General features: G+C 53.5%; 10 protein-coding genes across 10 annotated transcripts; 5 read left to right on the top strand and 5 right to left on the bottom strand.

Moving 5' to 3' along the window:
- Nucleotides 1-593: 593 nt before the first annotated feature.
- On the bottom strand, nt 594-2,215 carry N7510_001322 (uncharacterized protein; the record flags this gene model as incomplete). Its single annotated transcript, XM_056973249.1, has 2 exons — nt 594-1,288; nt 1,345-2,215. The coding sequence occupies 2 exons, from the start codon at nt 2,213-2,215 to the stop codon at nt 594-596; spliced, it is 1,566 nt and encodes a 521-aa protein (XP_056838366.1).
- A 657-nt stretch (nt 2,216-2,872) lies between these two features.
- N7510_001321 (uncharacterized protein) lies at nt 2,873-4,161 on the bottom strand (the record flags this gene model as incomplete). The annotated part of the gene is made up of 2 exons (XM_056973248.1): nt 2,873-3,927; nt 3,999-4,161. 2 exons carry the CDS (start codon nt 4,159-4,161, stop codon nt 2,873-2,875), a joined length of 1,218 nt encoding a protein of 405 aa, XP_056838365.1.
- A 1,173-nt stretch (nt 4,162-5,334) lies between these two features.
- Nucleotides 5,335-6,570, top strand: N7510_001320 (fatty acid alpha-hydroxylase; the record flags this gene model as incomplete). The annotated part of the gene is made up of 3 exons (XM_056973247.1): nt 5,335-6,065; nt 6,118-6,366; nt 6,417-6,570. The coding sequence occupies 3 exons, from the start codon at nt 5,335-5,337 to the stop codon at nt 6,568-6,570; spliced, it is 1,134 nt and encodes a 377-aa protein (XP_056838364.1).
- A 552-nt stretch (nt 6,571-7,122) lies between these two features.
- Nucleotides 7,123-8,984, top strand: N7510_001319 (putative RNA splicing factor (Pad-1); the record flags this gene model as incomplete). The annotated part of the gene is made up of 4 exons (XM_056973246.1): nt 7,123-7,772; nt 7,825-8,133; nt 8,188-8,667; nt 8,726-8,984. The coding sequence occupies 4 exons, from the start codon at nt 7,123-7,125 to the stop codon at nt 8,982-8,984; spliced, it is 1,698 nt and encodes a 565-aa protein (XP_056838363.1).
- Nucleotides 8,985-9,520: 536 nt separating this feature from the next.
- On the top strand, nt 9,521-11,271 carry ptcA (type 2C protein phosphatase PTC6; the record flags this gene model as incomplete). The annotated part of the gene is made up of 3 exons (XM_056973245.1): nt 9,521-9,581; nt 9,639-10,223; nt 10,310-11,271. 3 exons carry the CDS (start codon nt 9,521-9,523, stop codon nt 11,269-11,271), a joined length of 1,608 nt encoding a protein of 535 aa, XP_056838362.1.
- Nucleotides 11,272-11,899: 628 nt separating this feature from the next.
- N7510_001317 (CDP-diacylglycerol--inositol 3-phosphatidyltransferase) lies at nt 11,900-12,977 on the top strand (the record flags this gene model as incomplete). The annotated part of the gene is made up of 3 exons (XM_056973244.1): nt 11,900-12,089; nt 12,158-12,534; nt 12,609-12,977. 3 exons carry the CDS (start codon nt 11,900-11,902, stop codon nt 12,975-12,977), a joined length of 936 nt encoding a protein of 311 aa, XP_056838361.1.
- A 557-nt stretch (nt 12,978-13,534) lies between these two features.
- On the top strand, nt 13,535-15,003 carry leu2A (3-isopropylmalate dehydrogenase LEU2; the record flags this gene model as incomplete). Its single annotated transcript, XM_056973243.1, has 6 exons — nt 13,535-13,585; nt 13,664-13,684; nt 13,736-13,804; nt 13,876-13,971; nt 14,046-14,673; nt 14,774-15,003. 6 exons carry the CDS (start codon nt 13,535-13,537, stop codon nt 15,001-15,003), a joined length of 1,095 nt encoding a protein of 364 aa, XP_056838360.1.
- Nucleotides 15,004-15,282: 279 nt separating this feature from the next.
- N7510_001315 (anaphase promoting complex subunit DOC1) lies at nt 15,283-16,677 on the bottom strand (the record flags this gene model as incomplete). Its single annotated transcript, XM_056973242.1, has 2 exons — nt 15,283-16,136; nt 16,209-16,677. The coding sequence occupies 2 exons, from the start codon at nt 16,675-16,677 to the stop codon at nt 15,283-15,285; spliced, it is 1,323 nt and encodes a 440-aa protein (XP_056838359.1).
- A 1,112-nt stretch (nt 16,678-17,789) lies between these two features.
- Nucleotides 17,790-18,226, bottom strand: N7510_001314 (uncharacterized protein; the record flags this gene model as incomplete). Its single annotated transcript, XM_056973241.1, has 2 exons — nt 17,790-18,062; nt 18,191-18,226. The coding sequence occupies 2 exons, from the start codon at nt 18,224-18,226 to the stop codon at nt 17,790-17,792; spliced, it is 309 nt and encodes a 102-aa protein (XP_056838358.1).
- A 746-nt stretch (nt 18,227-18,972) lies between these two features.
- Nucleotides 18,973-20,080, bottom strand: N7510_001313 (uncharacterized protein; the record flags this gene model as incomplete). The annotated part of the gene is made up of 2 exons (XM_056973240.1): nt 18,973-19,351; nt 19,407-20,080. 2 exons carry the CDS (start codon nt 20,078-20,080, stop codon nt 18,973-18,975), a joined length of 1,053 nt encoding a protein of 350 aa, XP_056838357.1.
- Between the last annotated feature and the right edge of the window lie 330 nt (nt 20,081-20,410).

The raw sequence follows: 20,410 nt of genomic DNA, 5'->3' as shown, positions 1-20,410 counted from the left end.
AAAAAGTTTACATCCGCCTGTGCGTCTAAAGAATATCTATCCCCCTAAAAGCTACACAGGAAGAATTCAATCGGCATATTCATTGTATTCAGAGCTGTCATCCCACTGGGTATTCATACAAAAAGAAAAAGAGAAGATAGTCTTCACAAACCAACAGTGCCAGTATTTCCAATCATCTGGCACCGAATATGTAACCAGTATCATCTTCCTCTACATAATTGTCATCCATGGCATCAAAATACGTACGAGGCTAAGCTAAGCTCTTATCCTAGATAACCTAGATCCAGGTACTCCAGATCTGGGCCAACCGGAACAGCACTCTGGCTTTGCATGAGGGTCTAGACCAGTCTTTGTGTATATGCGTTTGGGGAATGGAATATAACATCATCATTTCGTAGCACCATAAAGTCATTTCAGCCCTGACAGGCTGAACGTAGGCCAAGTGTGTTCCTTTTTCTCCACTGCGGCAAAGTAACCGCGATGATGTGTACGGTCGGTAATGCGTTCGCTCAAGAAAAAGGGGGCGGAATTAGAATCAAGTCTTTGGTAAGCGTACGAAGGTGGAAAGGATTGGGCGAGTTGTCCTATGCTGCTCAGGCCTCCCAAATTCGTTTCTTGGCTGAGAAAACCATGCGTCCGGCATCCTCGCATATGTGCTCAGGTGGCGCTGCGGGTATGGTATTGCTGAAAAACAAGTGCCGGACACCAACAAGTCCCTGTTGGGAAATCTTGGCTTCGTGAGTCCAAGTAGAAGCTGAATATGACCATGACACTTCTTTTGACATTTGATGCTGGGATATGGGAGACAGGTTGATGCCTAGCAGACCACGGCCATCCAGTATGTACTTCTCGATACATTCGAGGGCTGGGAGGAAGCGACGTCGGATGCCGCAGCCGGAGTGGTTGGTGTCGATCTGGTAATCTGGGTATTGCTTGAGAGAAGCGATGATTCTGGTGATATCTGACGGTGGTGTGGTATTTGTCTGCCCATCTTGGTGGTTCTCAATGTCGAACTCTGGGTCGAGGAGAGTAGACCCTAAAAACATGGTCTTAGACCGCATAGAGAAGAAGCGTATCATTTGGCCAAGCTGGAAAATATCGCATTCTCGGGAGTTGCTTAGGCCTCCACGGCATTGAATGGGATGTGTAGATGTAGTCATGAGTGGTGCAGTTGTATACAGGTGCTTAGGAGGACTAGGGTCTTCGAGGGCTCTATAGAGGCGAAGGAAGTGCGCTTGCAAATCAGTGATTGTGTTCATGACACATTGACGGCGGTAATACAACTCCTCTGTTGGAAAATTAGTACTTATTTCCCAGCGAGGCGTTTATACGAATAAATCTTACCTTCAACACCATCAGGAAGATAGCGCCATCGCCCACAAGTTGGGGCGGGCTGTTCTGGACCACCGTCGACCCAGGACTGAGAGCCTTTAACTACCAAGGCATGCGAGCTGACCTGGATGCAGTTGCACAGCGTGAGAAACAGGGAAATATAGATATATTGCCGTATGCGATCCTCAGCCACTGTCTTCCAATCCCACGCCCGAAACTGAGCGAAGAAGGCGGGGCGCTTGTTGCCAAAGCGATAGTTGATGTTGTGAAGTGCTTTCCGTACCACCTCGGGCGAGTTAAACCGATCGGCGATTTCAATGAGCTTAGCGATCGGCGCGGGAGACAATAATCGTAGTTCATTCTGGAAGGAATGACGGTCTTCGCTTGTAAGCGAATCCATACAGAGGATGCGGAAGAACATCTCCAAAACATCCACGCCAACGAATCGAGTGGTCTCATCCGTGGGGATTTGAACGACTGGGACCTCAGCTTCGTCGTCAGTGGCCATCGCGTCAGGCGAGGATGAGGCGGAAAATGATTCAAAGGCCTTCTGTTGGTTGTGGAATTGTCTGCCTTCTGCGAACTTGCTTGGATCAAGCAATGCTCGGAAGTAAGGACTGGATTGTATTAGGTCCTTACTATTCACCTGCCACCGATGAATGGTGGTCTTCGAGGGCGGGCCACCGTGATCGTTGATGTATTCAATGACCAGGTCTCCGTCCTCCACGACCGTGCTCGCATAATTGGTCACGGTCGCCCCAGCAGCAGAAGAACCACCCAGAAGTGAGGTGAACAGACTCTCTGCCTCACTCTGGAGCGCTACACCTGTGACCTGAACCCCAAGGCTCTGGGCCTGGGGCAGGGGAGGGAATTCAGAGCCCATGGTTGAGGGTTCTTCGCTGATTCAGCATTCAGAAGGTCCCCAGAATGGGCTTTTATGGACAAAGCCCATCTGAGGTGACAAATGCTGAATACCTAGGTCTTTCCTACATTTCTGTGTGAGCAGATGACTCTAGCAGATCCTCTGTTTAGGATCAGACTCACCGATGAGCTCTTTGCGGGGGTTTATGTGCAATTGGGTGTTTCGGCAAACAAAGTAAACCGTGAAGTCATTCGTTGGTATTGACCAAAGTCAAAATGAGCAGGATCCGAGCAGTGCAAGAATCAAAGAGCAAGTCGTCTCTTTCCCAATTGATTATTGATATGGTGACTCAGCACTGGCACGTGGTCTGGATTTCTTCGCGCCTGCCTTTCCAGGCAGCGAGCTCCTGCATCGAGTACATGCATTTTACCATTTTAGGACTCTAGGTGCGAAGGATTGAGGGAACAATTCAGGAAATGTGTTAGGAAATGCCTTGAGAAATGGCTTAATATCTAGAGTACAGCAGTGAAAAAGAGTAAATTCATTAAGAGACAGCTTTCAAACACGCTAAGAATCGAACTAATCAAGTGGTCATCATATCTAAAGAAGAAAAGAAGAAAGCTTACATCACGTTGCAAAATAACAGGGCATCATTAGACATAGCGGACAACGTCCCGCTCATGGCAGCGAAACAATTGGGACATGCAAGATATTCAGCCCCGGCTTGTCTGCGGTGCTCTTCTTCTCAAGCTCCCTCTTCCTCAAGTTGACCTCCCGAAGCTGAACGGCTTTTCCGATGATGGATTCTAGCTTGGATGCATATCGAGACTGTGTATCTTCATGGTCCTCCATAGGCACACCCACACCCAGCTGCGGCGGCACAAGTGAGAACAGAGCCATCGAATGAGACTTCTCTAGATAGGTCGATTTGGGCGAGCGTTTGTTCTCCGGGAGCGGCAGACCCTCTTCATCCATTGCGTCTAGGTCTACCAGATCATTTCCGCGGCCATTGGTGAACCAGGGCTCGGCAGACACAAAACCACAGACAAAGTCCTGGTTTTGTCGTGCAGACTCGATCGAAGCCCGGCGGTACTCCGACTTGAAGGACGAGTTCTCCGAAACAGGCATGATATACACCATGCCGCGTGCCAGCAGTGGTGGCGGCAGGGGGCCATCCTCAGTAGCGGAAACGAGGTGGCTCTGCAGAAGTTCCTGAAGGCGCGGATCCGCACTCGGCTTGGATTCGTCGTCAATGGTCTCGGTGTGCTGGGTGATCGTCTGGGTGAGCGAGATGGTTGACAATTTGCGCGTAGTCACGCCCAGGTTGTTCGCGGCTAGTTCTTCCCAGGAATCGATTTGCTGGACGTTACCCGTGCTCTCTTCCACCGAAGCGCCGTCATCAGAGGACCCGCTGCCCGTCTGCTCGGCGGAGATTTCTGTTTGGATGTTCTTCAGCGTCGCCGCGACGGTGTCCCGAGCTGCATCTCTGAGCGAAGAAACCAGAATGTCCACTCCTGCTCTTGAAGCAGCAATCCCGGGAGCGTAGCAGGTCGCCAGACCTGACCACGTCGCCAACTTGATGGTACCCCTGGTATATTTCTTTTGGATGAGGTCGCGCATGGTGTTGCGCACGGCGTGCGATTCCTTGATCTGGGCTGCAAAGTCGACGGTGCAGTTCATCATCTTGCTTCCTCCCACAGCAGAAACCGGTGCTTCCGCGCCAGATAGGTGAGCTGGTCGATTGTCCCATCGGTCCAGTCATTGACGAGCTCTGCGCCGACTTGCAAAATGGCAATGTGAGGACCCAGGTCCGCGGCCAATTGGACCAGCGTCTCCGAGTCATTGACATTGTGCCCTGTCAGCACACAGACGGGCTGCCCGTGAGGTAGTCCTGGCTTGGTGGCCACCAATGTCTGGAGATAGGCCAGAATGGTATTGTCTGCGAACGACGGCGCGACGGTCGTCATCTTGAATGACAGGAAGGGAGGGAGTATGTTTGATGGAGGAGGAGCAGGAAACAAACTACCACGATCGATCAGATGGAGCCGCAGGCTAGTTATAAACGAATTCGATCCTTTAGCGCGGGGGAAACAGGTCTGGACCAGAATTAGCCCAGAGTTTCCTCCCAACCAACATCCCCCACCGCAGGAGTCGTAATGGCGAGCAGATCCACAACATGCTTGGTTAAGGCTCCTGGCGGATCAGTCGCCCGGCTACAATGAACTGTGGCCAATAATGGCGTTCGGAGACAATGGCCCTTGTGAGGGGGGGGGTTAAACACTAATAATCGTTGATCGTAGCGAGATGGGGGGTTACGATGGGGCTTTGCACTAGTTACGCCGCACTATTTAGCACGACGTGGACAGTTTGTTAGGCCTACATGTACATGCTCGTAGAAACCAGTAATACGATCGACTAGTATCACGATTTGCAACGAGTCGATCGTTGCACTGACGCAATCCTGGATCGACCATCCACTCCACAGTCTCTGCAGCCGTATCCATTATCATTGTGTTGCATCGACATACTCAGAGGAATATGATCCTGTGCCATAGAAGGATAAAAGAATCAGCATTGTGATGTTGAAATCACCTTGACAATACAAGCCATCCCCCTGGAAGACGGAAAGAGTTTCGTATTGTAAACTAACTAATTAACTCGTAGTGGAGTCGATAAACAAATGTCTTGGGGACGATCATGTGACTGCACGTGATCCATACTTTGTAGGAGATTCACGCTCCATTATATAAGCAGTCACATGGGCCGGCTAGCCCCGAATTAGGTTAGCGTCAGAATAATGCCTGAATCGTAATGCATCGAGTTCTTGTTTGCTTTTCTTTCTCCCCTTCTTTCTTCTGCTGTTCCACTGTCGGATCTACTTCGCTCCTCTCTCGATCCTCGCATTCCCTTCTCGTCCGACTACTGGCCTTGGTGGCGATTAGCAGTTTGTGATCGTCCGAAGTTGCCGGAACCAGCGGGTCCTTCGGCTCCCTCACGCCACACGGCCCTCCCCTGAAACTTTTATTTCTTATCGTCCGTCTGCTCAACAAACAACAACCCACACCCTCGCGTGCTCTCTCTTCACACTCACTGCAACCTGACCCTGTCGTATTGACCAGTTTGTTGTCCCTCTCGCGATCATGCCTGGACGGGTTCTGCCGACCTTCACCCCCGCCGAGGTCGAATCGCATAACAGCGCCAAGTCTTGCTACGTGACCCTCGGCCGCAATGTCTACGATGTCACCGATTTCATAAACGATCATCCCGGTGGAGGGGATCTGATCTTGGAGTATGCGGGTAAGGATGTCAAGGAGATCATGGAGGACGAGGTCTCCCATACCCACAGCGACGCCGCCTATGAGATCCTGGCGGACTGCCATGTCGGCTTCGTGATTTCGGATAGTACGGCTGTCCCGACGAAAGGGAAGAGCTCTGCGACAGACGTGGGAGGTGAACCATCACGGGCCGTTTACGGAACCACCGGCATGTCGCGCGAAGAAGACCTCTCCGTCGACACGGACTATACGGAAGATTTCAAGACACACCATTTTCTGGATCTCAACAGGCCACTGCTCATGCAACTCTGGTTTGGCGGGTTCTCCAAGGAATTCTACCTCCAACAGGTGCACCGGCCTCGTCACTACAAGGGAGGCGAGTCCGCGCCGCTTTTTGGCAACTTCTTAGAGCCACTTAGTAAAACGTCGTGGTATACTATTCCCATCCTCTGGCTGCCTCCTGTCGCCTACGGAACCATGCTCGGATTTGCAGGCTTGGGCAACCCGGCTGCCGCTGCCACATACTGGATCGGTGGTCTCTTTCTCTGGAGTTTGGTCGAGTACATACTGCATCGCTTCCTTTTCCACGTTGAACGGTATGACCACCAACCTCTTCTATGTATATCAGTCTCCTAACCTTCTACTCAGGTGGCTTCCGGATAACCGCGTTGGTCTGACCCTTCATTTCCTGCTGCACGGCATCCACCACTATCTGCCCATGGACAAATACCGACTCGTCATGCCCCCCACGATGTTTGTGATTCTAGCCGCCCCATTCTGGAAGTTGGCGCATGCAGTGTTCTTTTACAATTGGTATGCAGCTGTGACCGTCTACTGTGGTGGTATTTTCGGCTACATTTGCTACGACCTGACTCATTACTTCCTCCATCATCGCAAGTGAGTCTCCCCCTTCTTCACCTTTGGTTTCAAGGCTAATCTCTATCTAGCCTTCCTCTGCACTACAAGGAACTCAAAAAATACCACCTACAGCACCACTTCGCCGACTTTGAGAATGGCTTTGGCGTGACTAGTCGGTTCTGGGACCGCATCTTTGGCACGGAGCTAGAGACTCCGCCTCCTAAGGGTGCCAAGGCTCAATAAATGCTATGCTCTCAGTTCACTATCTAAGGTTATTCTATTGCTTTGGATTAGCATTGTCCTGACCGTTGACGGGTTCATTTCATGTACAGCGCACTCTACCCTGTTGAACACATAGTGTGGCCGGGCGGAGTTGATTCACCTATCCTTTTGTCCAGTATCACTTATCAGTACATTATCCGATAATCATAATGAAGTTACCTATATTCCAATTATCTCCTATGAAAGTTGTCCCTTACACTGTTCTGCATCCGGCTTTGTTTTTGGTCCGGCCACACAAAAAACTTTGAACATCACGTGACCGACTTTGCCTCAAATGAGTATCATCCGAGGACTGTTCGTAACACTTCACTCACTTCAGATACATCCCCCAACCCTCGTGTTTCTCTCTTTTGGCCTAGATCTCAGAACCGTCTGTCAAACTGCAAGAAGGGTTCGACCGTCAAGTCTGCCCCCCTTAGTTCCACGTTCTGACTTGAAACCCAAGTGATAACTCCCTCCCCCCTCGGGACTCTCTCAACCACATCCCAACGGCAGGCTACCTCATTCCACACCATGTCCGGCCTTGATGTAGAAGCACTCCTCGAGTCCACCGCTGCTCCAGCACAGGAACCCCGCAAACCAGACGATCACGATGACCGTTCTCGCGCGGAGGCCAGCGAACCGCGAGACCGTGACCGCTCTCGAGACAGACGCCGTCGCCGCGACCGCAGCCGGGACCGCCCCCGTGAACGAGATGCGGACGGCGATGAGGACATGAAAAGCCCGCGCAGCGATCATGGCAGTGCTAACGGAAGCCATAGAAGCCGAAAGAGGAGCCGGAGTCGTGAGAGCGACCGGCGTCGTGCTAGGCGAGACCGTTACGGCGGCGACGACCACCGCTCTAGCGGTGACTTCTATCGTGGTGGAGGACAGACGCGTACTAGGTCCCGGTCTCCGTACGATGATCGCCACTACCGCCCTTCTCGCCGGGAGCGCGAGGATGAAAAACGTTCGCGCCGTGATCGTGAAGGGCGCCGCCCAAGCCCCGGCCCTCGTGCCAAAACCCCTGAGCTCAATGAGGATGAACGGGATAAACGGACTATTTTTGTGCAGCAGCTTGCCGCGCGTCTGAGAACCAAAGAACTGATGGCCTTCTTCGAAAAGGTTGGCCCTGTTAAAGAGGCTCAAATTGTCAAGGATCGTGTTAGCGGACGGTCGAAAGGGTACGTTTTTCTTCACTGTCATTTTTCTTTCATTTGCTTACAGAATATCTAGCGTCGGCTACGTCGAATTCAAGAGCGAGGAGTCCGTGCCTCCGGCGATTCAGCTTACCGGCCAAAAGCTTCTAGGCATCCCCATCATCGCTCAACTGACCGAAGCGGAAAAGAACCGCCAGGCTCGCAACCCAGAGGCCAGCTCGGGCCAAAATCATTCGGCGCCATTTCACAGACTTTATGTGGGTAACGTCCATTTCAGCATAACTGAAAGTGACCTCCAGAATGTCTTCGAGCCTTTTGGCGAACTTGAATTTGTTCAACTGCAGAAAGATGAAACGGGCCGGAGCAAGGGTTATGCGTTCGTGCAGTAAGTTTCCTATTTTCCCGCTCCTTGAATGTTCTGGCTAACCGACCAACCCAGATTTCGAGACCCTAATCAAGCCCGGGATGCTTTGGAGAAGATGAATGGCTTTGACCTTGCGGGACGGGCCATTCGCGTTGGCCTTGGCAATGATAAGTTCACTCCAGAATCGAACAGCACGAATCGCCCGCAGGGCGCTTCTGCAAACCAACAGAGTTTCCAGGGCTCATCATTCTCCGGCCATGGAGGACGTGGCGTCCAAGCTGGAGGATCGAACAACTTTGACCGGGCTGGCGGCAGAGAAGCCGAAAAGGGCGGCGGCGCCAGCGCCCTCGATGATACAGATGTTGCCGGTGTGAATTTCAACAACTACAGTAGGGACGCGTTGATGAGGAAGCTTGCACGAACAGATGAACCCGAGCCCTCGGTCGATGACCAGCAGAAGATGCTCCGACCCAAGACTGAGACCAAGCCGTTGCCCGTCAATGTCAACATGGCGAGCCGATGTGTGTTGCTGCGCAATATGTTTGATGTTGCCGAGTAAGTTCCTCCCCTGTTCCCTGCTTCTTCACCATGCTAACTGCCGCTCGCCGTACAGAGAAGAAGGAGACGTCTGGATCAAAGAGTTGGAGGATGACGTCCGCTCCGAGTGCGAAGAGAAATATGGTCACGTTGTTCACATTTCGCTAGATCCCAACTCTCAAGGCGACATCTACCTGAAGTTCGACCGCGTCCAGGGCGGCGAAAATGCCATCAAGGGTTTGAATGGTCGCTTCTTCGGCGGCAGGCAGATCACCGCCCAGCCTGTGGTGGATGCCGTCTACAGCAGTCTCTTCTCGCGCACCAAAGCCATCTAACCTCTGCCTGTTCTTTTTCTGGCACATCCTGTTGCAGGCAGATCATGATCACCAATCTGCCCCTGGTAGGTGCCAACTCTTCTCTTTTTTATCGTCTCCAGCACTTTTTTGTTCGCCGTGGGCATCCTCCCTCTGCTACTCGCCAAATGATTTTGTCTCTAGGAACGTATTCCTCCTGCCATGGTTGCTCCCTCTAGTGTTGAGTTCAATTGTACAATGCATTTCTTTTTTCTCTTGAGGCGTATGTCCAAGTAGGCCCGCTTCATAAGGCTGTCCCGGCTGGGAGCTACAACTTAATAATAATCATAAAAATCCATGGAGCCAAAGAGTGCATCAAGTCACGATAGATATGCCCATCACACCCAGAGGTCATAGAATACTCCCAAAATAACTTGCGAGTCCTCCCGTCCTTATCTGCCGGCGCTCGGGCCGGACTGTTTGTTCCCCCCACGCTTTTTTCCCTCGACGGGCCACTTGGTCCGCCTTGACTTCCTCTCCTTTCACCTCTCTCGCCTCCTCTCAATGCCTCCCCCTTCATGATCGTCACTTCGGCACGGCGCGCACCGGGCCAGGCCAGGTCTTTGGCCGAGTCCTCCTGTACGTGATTGATGTGATCTCTGGTCGACATCTAGACACCTCAGCTAACAAACCCAGCTTTCCTCTTCCCGCGACGAGCACGACTGCGCTACACCACTGAAGCATCCCACGACCGGCCAACCGCAGCGAGACGCCGCCAGTTCCACGACTACTTCGTCACGCATATCCCACGTTCCTCCCTCCATCCCGATCCGCGCGGCCCGACCTCTTCTTTCCATAAACTGCCTCGCTCGGCGTCGATCCCGCACACTGGAGACACACCCCGATCACCGACAAACTTCCAGGCGCTAGTTGGCCGGGAGACGACTGTGGTACGCGTTCCCCTGCGCAGCGCCAAGCATCACTTTGGGGCCGTCAGTGCCCGTGGCACTCGCCTGAGCAATGAAGACACATATCAAGCTGGGGTCATCGACATCCCTGCGTTCGCCAAAAGACCGCCCGCATCGCTGACTATCAAGCGAGATGCTGAGGATCAGAGCCGAGAGTCGCGCGGCGCGCAGACTGCCAGCGGAGACCCGCAGGTCTTCTACTTTGGCATCTTTGACGGCCACGGCGGGGCCGAGTGCAGTACATTTCTGAGAGATAATTTACACGAGTACATCCAGAATGCGGCTGCCGATTTCGAGCTCCAGTCGAGCCTGCGTACGATACAGGCGCCCAAAGTGATGGAAGGAATGGAAGAAACTGCAGAGATAGAGATGGCTACGACGTCACTACCAGTGATGCAGGGGGGAATCGGCAGCGCATCGGTGATCTGGAGAAAACCCTGGTCCAGAATTGGAGACAGTTAGTGGGCGGCTATTTCAAACGGTTCAAGCCGTCGAACTTCTTCTACTACGGGACCGAGTCTGCGGCAGACGCTCGCGCAACGGGTTGCGCTTCAATTGAAGAGGTCATGGAGTACGCGTTCTTACGGGCAGACATGGACTTCGTGGAAGCGCAAGCGGCCAAGCGGGACGACGATCTGGTCCAGGCCGAAAAACCATTGAACGAGGACGAGATCCTGCATAGTCCCAGCCAGACTCGGTCCATAAAGATTGGCGGACGCGCGCGATTCAAGGGTGGCAGCACTGCAAGCGTGGCCATGATCTCGACACCGACGCCGACGCCCTTCTGGCACCCCGTGGGCCCGTCCAGCCTACTGATCTCGCATGTGGGCGACACGCGGATCCTGCTGTGCTCCACCACCACGGGCGAGGCCATCCCACTCACCTCCAACCACCACCCCTCATCACCCATCGAAGCAAGCCGACTGCGCCGGTACGCGGCCACCTTCGTGACGGACTCCTTCGGCGAGGAGCGCATGAGCGGGCTTGCCAACACGCGAGCATTTGGCGATGTCCAGTCCAAGCGCATCGGCGTTTCTGCCGAACCCGAGCTGCGGCGCATCGAAATGGGCCCCGCCGAGTTCTCGTTCCTCGTCATGGTCTCAGACGGCATCAGCGGCACGCTCCTCGACCAGGAAGTCGTGGATATCATCAAGGAGGCCCGCACGCCGGACCAAGGCGCCACCGACGTGGTCAAATTCGCGACAGAAGTCACTAAGGAAGGCGACAATGCCACCTGTCTGGTCATCCGGCTCGGTGGCTGGGAGCGCCGGCTTGAAGGCGGCGTGGGAAGCCTAGGGACGAAAGAGTCTCGCGAGTGGCGGCAACAAGAAGCTACGGATCCGCGCAGGTCACGGACATGATATGGTGATGGATGGAAGGGTGGATTGTACATATTTGGGCTGGCATATTTAGTTCCATTTCCTTATAGTTTCTGGTGGGGTGTAGTAAATATCCCGGTGCATCAATAGAGAGTGTTTATGGAATTAACATAGACCACCTACGGTACTTTAGCCTTTGTACAGGCCACCACTTGTTCGTGTAGATACCCGGTACATTCTCCAACAAGCCCCCTGTCACAACAAATACGCTTATCACCTCTCTCATCCCTTATCGCTCGCCGGGAATTTCTCCTTCACCAACTCTCACTGCCTAATAATCCCAGTCACAGTCCGCTGCTGACCATCCACTCCGTCTCGCATTCTTATCAGATAAACACATACACACACAGACAACCCCTTTTGCTTTGGAACTGGTGGGTGTGGATCCCTCCCTGGTCCCGTTGTTGTCCTCTTTTCGTCGGCAACAACTCTGATCCGTCCCCAACACAAAACACCACGACTGACCCCAATTGCTTCATCTATCCAGGGACACCCAGGCTTTCGACGAACTCCAATACCTACCTACGCCACGACTGATCGCGATTTGATCGGTTGAACTGAACGCTCTGTATAAGACACAAAGCTCCCCCTCCAAAAAAAAACAAACACAATGAGTGCACGAACACGAAGGCAAAAAGCTCTCGCCGCGCAGGGGTCGGAAGGCGACGAATCGCCAGACGGCAATGGCGCCGTGCTGACGCCTTCGAAGAAGCGCACACCGTCCAAGAAGCGAAGCCGGTCCGCCATCCGGCAAGAGAAGAAGAGGGAGAACGTGTTTCTCTTCGCCCCGAACCTGATCGGTAGATGCTCCCCCGTCCATACAGTCTACGTGCTTTGCCCTCTAACCACTGTGTTTTCTTTCTCCCAGGATACTCTCGTATTGTCCTAGCCATCGCGTCGCTCTACTACATGCCCCTCCACCCCCGGACCTGCTCCCTCCTCTACAGCGTGTCGTGTTTGCTGGACGCATTGGACGGCTACGCGGCGCGGTACTTCAACCAGTCGACCACCTTCGGCGCCGTGCTGGACATGGTCACGGACCGCTGCAGCACCGCCTGTCTGCTCGTTTTTCTCAGTTCCGCCTGGCCCCGGTGGGCGATCATTTTCCAGGGGCTGATCTCCCTCGACCTGGCGAGTCACTACATGCACATGTACGCGATGCTGACCATGGGCGGCCAAAACAAGAGCCACAAGAATGTAGAGGCGACTCGGAACTGGGTGCTCTACCAGTACTATCACAGCAAGGTGAGAGAGTCCATTTGGTGGAAGCTCCACGCTTTTTTATTTTGATTTTTATTCACTGACACCTTTTTTTGCAGGTCGTCTTGTTCATTTGCTGCGGGCTGAACGAGCTGTTCTTCATCGGCCTGTACCTCCTGTCCTTCTCCTCGCCGACTCTCTCCCCTTCGCTACTGCAGCCCGTCCCCGACGCCCAGCCGTCCTCGGCGCAGCCCGGGAACCCAGCGCACCCGGCGCCGGCTAGCCTCTTCGCGAGCCCCTGGAGCGCCGGTGCGCTCGAGCTGGCGCGCGCCAACAAAATCGACAGCTACTGGCCGTGGGTGGTTACCAGCATCTCGGCGCCGGTCATGTTGTTCAAGCAGTTTGTCAATGTGGTGCAGCTGATCAATGCCAGCCGGTGGCTGGCGGAGGGAGACGTGGAGGCCCGCCGCGCCAACAAGAAGAAATAATCAACCGTCCAATATTGTCCGCGGCGAACGGACTTGTTTTCTTCTCTTACATTCTCTCCCTCCTTCCCTCTCGTGATGCATGGCTTCGGAGCTTCGGTTTGTGATTTCAGGATCGGCGAGCGGATCGCACGGATGGTTGGTCTAGGGGTGAAGGGTCTTTCAGATCCTATGTATCATGAACGTGTCTTGGGAAGCTCCGGGAAGGCCCTTGGTTTTCAGGATGGGTAATTTTGTGCCTGTACAGTACACACGGTGTTGTGTTTCTTGTTGCGTGTTTGCGTTCTCTTCTCTTTTTGTCTTTTCTTTTCTCTTCGTTCTTATCCTTGAGAGCTACATCTTTAATGCATATCTTCGTGTTCCACCTCATCCGTAGATGACGTCTCGCGCATAACCCTAACTCTGGCCGCGGCACTCCGATCTCGGCGTTGGCGGGGCCCAAATAATTCACCCGCTCTTCCTCGACCGCATCTGCTTCCGGAGCTCCAATTGACACACTGACTCTTTCCCCTGCATTTAATTCCTCTTCTCCTTGCACCCTCACCTCACCTTCTAGCAACATGTCTTCCTTCAACGTCGTCGTCTTCGCCGGTGACCACTGCGGTCCGGAGGTGCGTTCACTCCCTCCCCAGAAAATGTTCCCGCATTGACGTGGGGTCAAATTGAACGCAGTACTGACAGAGACACAGGTCACCAAGGAGGCCATCAAGGTGCGACGACTATATGTGATGAAGAGCAGAACCGAATTGACACGCCTCTAGATCCTCAAGGTCATCGAGAAGAAACGCGGTGATATCAGCTTCAACCTGCAAGACCACCTGCTGGGCGGCGTGAGCATCCCCCACCGCACTTCACAACCAAGTCGATGGTACAATGCTGACGGACGGATTTAACAAAATAGGCCTCTATCGATGCCACCGGCTCCCCTTTGACGGATGAGGCCCTCACGGCCGCGAAGAACGCGGATGCCGTTCTGCTCGGCGCAATCGGTGGCCCGGTACAATCTCTCCCTCTCCCTCCCCATCTTCCTCAAAAAGCAACCCAAACTAAAGCATTCCTCCCAAAAACTAGAAATGGGGCACCGGCGCCGTCCGCCCAGAACAGGGCCTCCTGAAGCTGCGCAAAGAAATGGGCACATTCGGCAACCTGCGACCATGCAACTTCGCCGCGCCCTCTCTCGTCGATGGATCCCCCCTCAAAGCCGAGGTCTGCCGCGGCGTGGATTTCAACATCATTCGCGAGCTAACCGGCGGGATCTACTTCGGTGACCGCACCGAAGACGACGGCAGCGGATTCGCAATGGACACGGAGCCGTACTCGCGCGCCGAGATCGAGCGCATCACTCGGCTGGCCGCGCACCTTGCTCTGCAGCACACCCCGCCGCTGCCCGTGTGGAGTCTCGACAAGGCGAACGTCCTCGCCACGTCGCGGCTATGGCGCAAGGTTGTCACTGAGGTCATGGAGAAGGAGTTCCCCACTGTTCAGCTTGGTCACCATCTTATTGACTCCGCGGCGATGCTCATGGTAAAGGATCCTCGCAAGCTCAATGGCATTGTCGTTACGAGCAACCTGTTCGGTGATATTATTAGTGATGAGGCGAGCGTGATTCCTGGTTCGTTGGGGCTGTTGCCGAGTGCGTCGCTCAGTGGTGTGCCTGATGGGAAGACTCGGGTGAATGGTATCTATGAGCCTATTCACGGTATGTTTTTGACGCTACCCTGTTATTCCTTCTTTCTTCCCTTACGTTCTGCTCTTCTGTTGTAACTGTTGATTCTCTGGTCAATGCTAACACTGCTTAGGCTCCGCCCCTGACATCGCCGGCAAGGGCATCGTCAACCCCGTCGCTGCTATCCTCTCCATCGCCATGATGATGCAGTACTCCTTCGGCCGGTTCGACGAGGCCCGCATCATTGAGAAGGCCGTGAGTAATGTCATCGAGGCGGGCGTGCGCACCGGCGACATCGGCGGCAAGGCGACCACCTCGGAGGTCGGCGATGCCGTTGCTGCTGAGCTGGAGAAGTTGCTCTAAGCTCTGAATGTGTGTGTGTGTGCAGTATATGATAAAAAAGAATTTCAGTGTAGAGAGGGAAGATCTAAAAAATGAATACCCGTTTTGAATCATTCGCTGTGATGAAGATAAATCTAATGTCATAGGCATGGCCCGGACTCAATTCATATAAAGTAACCAAAGGGTATCTTGATGCAACACAACTCCGAACAACTGCAGAATGATGACCCCCATTTGTGTACCAGTAAAGCCAACCAACTCCCCCTAAACACCTGCGCATGCATGGATGTCTCCATTTCATTATCGAATCACCGGCTCACCCATCCAGTCTGGTTCGCTCAGCCCAGAAGTCAACGACAATCTACCTGCCTCGACCTCTTCATTGCCAAGCGGGTCATGTCCGAGGGCACCCGGGACGCCGGCGCGAAGGGATTGGCGAACGCTCTGCCGACGATGGCGGTCATCCGCCGAGGCAGACGGGGCAGCAGCCAGTCGGCGACGGCTATCATCACACGAAAAGACCTGGAAGCCGCGCACATGGGTATCTTTCCCGTTCTGGTGGTTCTCGACCACGCGCATCTGGATGACCATCGCCTTGAGCACGTTGCCCGCATAGGGATCCTGTTGGCGGTCCTCATCGTCCTCGTCCAAGTGGTTGCCGTTCTCGGGCTCGTTCGCAGCTGTCTCCCACATGGCATTTTCATCACCGTCGCGCCGATGCGATCCCATAGTCCGTCCGGACGACTTAGTCCGACGCCTCGGTCTTACGATAACATCACTCCTCACCCAGCCGCCATTGCGCCCTCCCACTCCCTCCAGAGGCACATCCACCCACCCGCACGGCGTATCGCCTTCCCATGTAGCAAACTCTACGAGATCGTTCCCGCCCATGCCCGCCAGGAAGACCATCTTCGTAGGTGTGTAGCTTTCGTCCATATCGAAGTCGAGATAAACGCGGATGCGCACCACGGCCACTAATTTGAAGAAATGTAGCGTCAGCGTGTGCGGCTGCGGTCCATCGGATTGCCAGTATTGAGACGGGGACGGGTGTCGCAAGGCGGCGACGCCGCAGCCCGGTTTGGAGGTCGAGACGGTCCAGGAAGCAAGAGAGGAGATCTCGCGGAGGTTTGGTGGTAAGGGGGAGGGTGATCTTTCTGTTTTTTCCCCCTCTCATCATCAGTCTGTCAAACAAAATGGGAGATCAAGGGGAGTAAGTGGTAGCGTACCTCGATCGTGCATCTCTTCATCCGCGTCGTCGTCTTCGCCGTCCAGCTGATCCGCTGTCATATCTTCCACTTCTTCGCCATCAATCTCCTCCGAGTCATCTATATCATCATCGTCTTCTTCATCCTCGGGATCCAGCGGGGCATCCATGCCCATCGCAGGCGCTTGCGGGTGGTAATCGTCGTCGAACTCGTCTTCGTCGTCCACCATCTCCTGCGCGTTGGGATCTGGGCCGGAGGGACCGAAGAGTGTGAAGGGGTTAACGCGCGCAGCGGGCGCACCCGCTGCGACGGGAACCGTGTCGGGGGTTATGAGTGCTTGTGGCCCTGTGGTGGTGGGCGCATCATATCGGTGGGTGGGGTTAGAGGGGGTGTGGCGTGAGGGCGGAGTTTGAAAATGGCTGGGGAGTTGTGTGTCTTGTCCATTGTTCTGGATTGTGTCTCTGCTGTGACGGCGGAGGTGACGAGGCATGGCTGTTGCAAGTAGGAGAAAGAACCGTGGTTTGCGGATGGATGTTTACTAGGACAGCTCGTTGCCCGATCCGGTTAGCCAGCCGTGGCTACTATGTACAGTGAGTCTCGAAACTGGTGCCACCACCTACACTCTGTATCAGTATCAATACCGTGACTTACTCTAATTATAGTATTTGTCTTGTAAAAACTCCACTAACATTTTACTGGTTGGTCCATCTGCCCCCATCCCGATCAAAGATCTCCTCCCATTATGGAATTAGGCGTCCAAGGGCAATTCCACCTCGCAGAGGTTTTCCGCTTCTCTGCCCTAATAATGACAGACATGATAGATAACCTGACGTTTTCATCATTGTCAGATCTGAATACCGGGTAGTTTATTGGAGAATACGCCTATTCCGCACTTCCACAGATTTTCCCATTGATCTTGGCGAATTGCCTTTGGAAACATGGATGACTGCCGGATCGAATGGAGTCGCGAGGCGCGACTTCGTAACATTTCCTCCAAACAGACGTTCGAAGAGCCTGTTCTAGAAGGGCGCTACACGTCGATGATGCCCGCGCCCTGGCTGTACGCGACTGACGGGACGCGAAGCTACTTCAATGCACGAATACCAGAAGGCTATGGTAAGTATTTCAGGCTGCCAACTTCAACAGGTGCTAATGCCTCGTAGCTCATGCATATTTGACCATGGGAGTCATCTGCCTCTGCCTGAACTATGGTGGAGAGGTTATCAGTCTCGGGAAAAACCCGTCGCGGCAGTAAGGACGTGTCGAGAACCCAGTCGGTGCATCGCTGACGGCAGTAGAACCGAAGAAGAACTCCGCGAGCAGGAGGCTCGGCGGGAGAGACGACTGCACGAAGTCGCGGCACGTACTGAAGAAGAGATCACCACGGAAGAGGAAAAGAAGATCCAGCGCCTGAAAGACCTCGGCGTGGATGGAGATCGTCCCCCGCGGCGCTTCCTTTTCTCAACCTTCATCACAGCAGACGTCCCCATCTCGGTAAGCTTCACAAATCTCCCAAGAAATGCGGTGCGCATACTCAGTAATCAGGCCGTGAATAGTTTCTTGCAGGGCCAGGGGTACCACGCAATACCGCAATCGGCGGATCTAGCGGGCTTCGCGGTTATGCGGTCGGAAGAACGACCTTCCATTCACGAAGAGAGCCTGATCGGAGAGATCCCGAAGATATTCCTTGGTAAATCGGCGGAAGAGATTCTCACCATCTTCCGAGAGTCTGTTCGTGCCGATGACGGGGAGCGAAGCTTCAATGCGGCGTACACCTTCGTCATCATGGACGCGCAGACGAAGGAAGATGGTACAGTTCTTATTTGCGTCGACAGCGAGGATTTCCGTACTACGAGAGCCGAGCCTTCGGTTTGCCTATGGTATGTCTTATATCGACGACCATCTCGATCACTTCCGCTGACGGTCTAGGAACCTCATCCCGTTTGAAATGCTCGTCTTCAATGTAGACGAAATTTCCGAGGAAGGTACAATTCTGACCGAACCATCTGCTGAACCGGATCAAGGATTTCGCCTCCCATAGCTTAGCGATGCAGGCGGTGGTTCAGGCGATGGTGGTGGTGTTTCGCAGCTAGACGAGTAAGAGTCAGGAAAGGAAGGAAATTGCTGTTATTCAATAAGGAAATCCGTAGCAACTTGATCCGTACCTTTTGCCCTCTTTTAAGATCTCGTCAAGAAGAATACATAGATGTCATTCTTATGATTAAGTGTCTATCATGGTTAAATATGTGGAACCCTTCCCCTTCAATGACAGTTCAGAACAGTACGTGTAAATATAATCCCGTACGAGGATCTATTGCAGTCTAACGGGCCTAGTTCAGTGGAAATATTTAGTAATCATATTTGTCTAGTTAAGTAAGAAGTAAATAAGATACTTGTATATCCAGAGTGTCAAGGCTCTTCGCATTCTTCATCTGGGCATTACCAAATTTCGCCGTTCCGACAAGTTCTTGTAGTCTCGACTTGACAGTAAATTGCCTGATTGGTGACGAAGAAAAAACCTTTAATCTTCGCTATTTCCTTGCATTTTGTTGAGAGCAGCTATTATCGTGGCCTGAGCAATGACTGATCGGAGGCACAAAGCCGCCATCATCTCCAATGAGTGAACTCCCACCCCGGTATACTACGCGTTGCATTGAGAAGGGACAAGAATCATTTCTGTGGTGCATTTCACATCCTCCTCAGGAAAGTCTCCCCAGAACTGTCGTCAATGTCAGTGTCAGATTACCGAGCACGATACCTCGATGGCTCTTGGGAGAGGTGATGTTCAACTCACCTGAGCAACATGCTGGCGGATGCGATGCATGTTCCTGCTCGGCTGGATCTGGCCCACCAGCCCTGGACGGTCCGACTCGGTCCTCCTAGGCACAATCATGGGTCTTCCGACGAAGCACTCGAGCGTCAGTAGTGCAAAGCCGAGAGCTTCTTTTGCGCCGATAGGGATTCCAATCTCGGAGATTGGAACGATGCGAGTTTTCGGCAAGCGCTGCTTCAAGTAGTTGATAATGTTGGGGTTATACGATCCACCGCCGCCCATGTAGATCTCGTCTACACCCCCTGGTGGACCCCAGCGTTCGTAGGCGTCGGCCAGGGACTTGGCTGTGATGCGAGTTATGGTAGCGACGCAGTCCTCTGGCGTAGCTCCCCTGCAATGCCACGTTTGTTCAGTCAAACACCCTGTCTCGATTAGAGCAGTCAGACTTACGAGCTAGCATCTCATCGCATATATCTTCCGCCATCCGATCCCCAAACGTCTCTCGGCCAGTAGTCTTCGGTATATCATGCACGAAGTACGGCCCCTGGAGCACTTTATCTACAACAGACTGGTCAACCGTGCCCTTCTGGCCCATGGCACCATCCTTGTCATATTCCTGTTGACCGCCGGTGAAATACCGCACGGCCGCGTCGATAAAGACGTTGCCAGGCCCCGTATCAAAGTCGTAACACTCTTCGACAGCGCCTCGGGGTAAGATCGAGAAGTTTGCGATACCGCCGATATTCTGTACAGCGCGGTTGAGCGTTGGGTGGCTCAGTAGGAGGGAATCGAGAGCCGCAAATAGCGGGCAGCCTTGCCGGCCGAGAGCCATGTCTGACACCCGAAAGTTGCCAAGCGAGGTGACGCCGGTTCTAGCGGCTATGATGGCAATCTCAGCCATGTCAAGATGGGCGCGGGTTTGGTTGCCCTCGAAGAGCTCCGGCAGCGGTAGGTGCCAGATAGTCTGGCCCTGGCCACCGATCAGGTCAACGTCCGTTGCCACGCTGAATTCGTTCTTCTGCGCAAACCAATTGACGGCGTCGGTGATGACCTCACCCAGCTGGATGTTGACAATGGCCAATTCCTCGGGCGTCGTGGTGTTCTCTTTAATGAGCTTCATGACTCTTTCCTTGAGTTTTTAGGCATCGGGTATTCTCCATAGTGCAAGAGCTGCATCTTCAACGGCGTTGTCGGGCTATCCTGGGTGAAGTGGACATGAACGAGGTCAACCCCGTCCATGGACGTTCCCGCATTGTGGCCCACGACCTTAAGAGAACTGTTGGGAGTTCAGCCATATTATAGAAATGTTTTAAGGACAAGATGTTCTTGAGAGGCATGTTATGCAGGTATTAAGACTTACAGTGGGCTACCGGTGAACTGGTTCAAAGCGGAAGGCATCGTATGGTCCAGCGTTAGGGGAATGCGCAACCTGAGACACAGAGCTTGGAGA

This window comes from Penicillium lagena (assembly GCF_028827675.1).
Source record: "Penicillium lagena strain IBT 129212 chromosome Unknown utg000001l_segment0_segment0, whole genome shotgun sequence".
NCBI classification, from domain to species: Eukaryota; Fungi; Ascomycota; class Eurotiomycetes; order Eurotiales; family Aspergillaceae; genus Penicillium; species Penicillium lagena.
The sequence above is the reverse complement of the archived record's forward strand: the minus strand, read 5'-3'. Positions and strand labels throughout refer to the sequence as shown.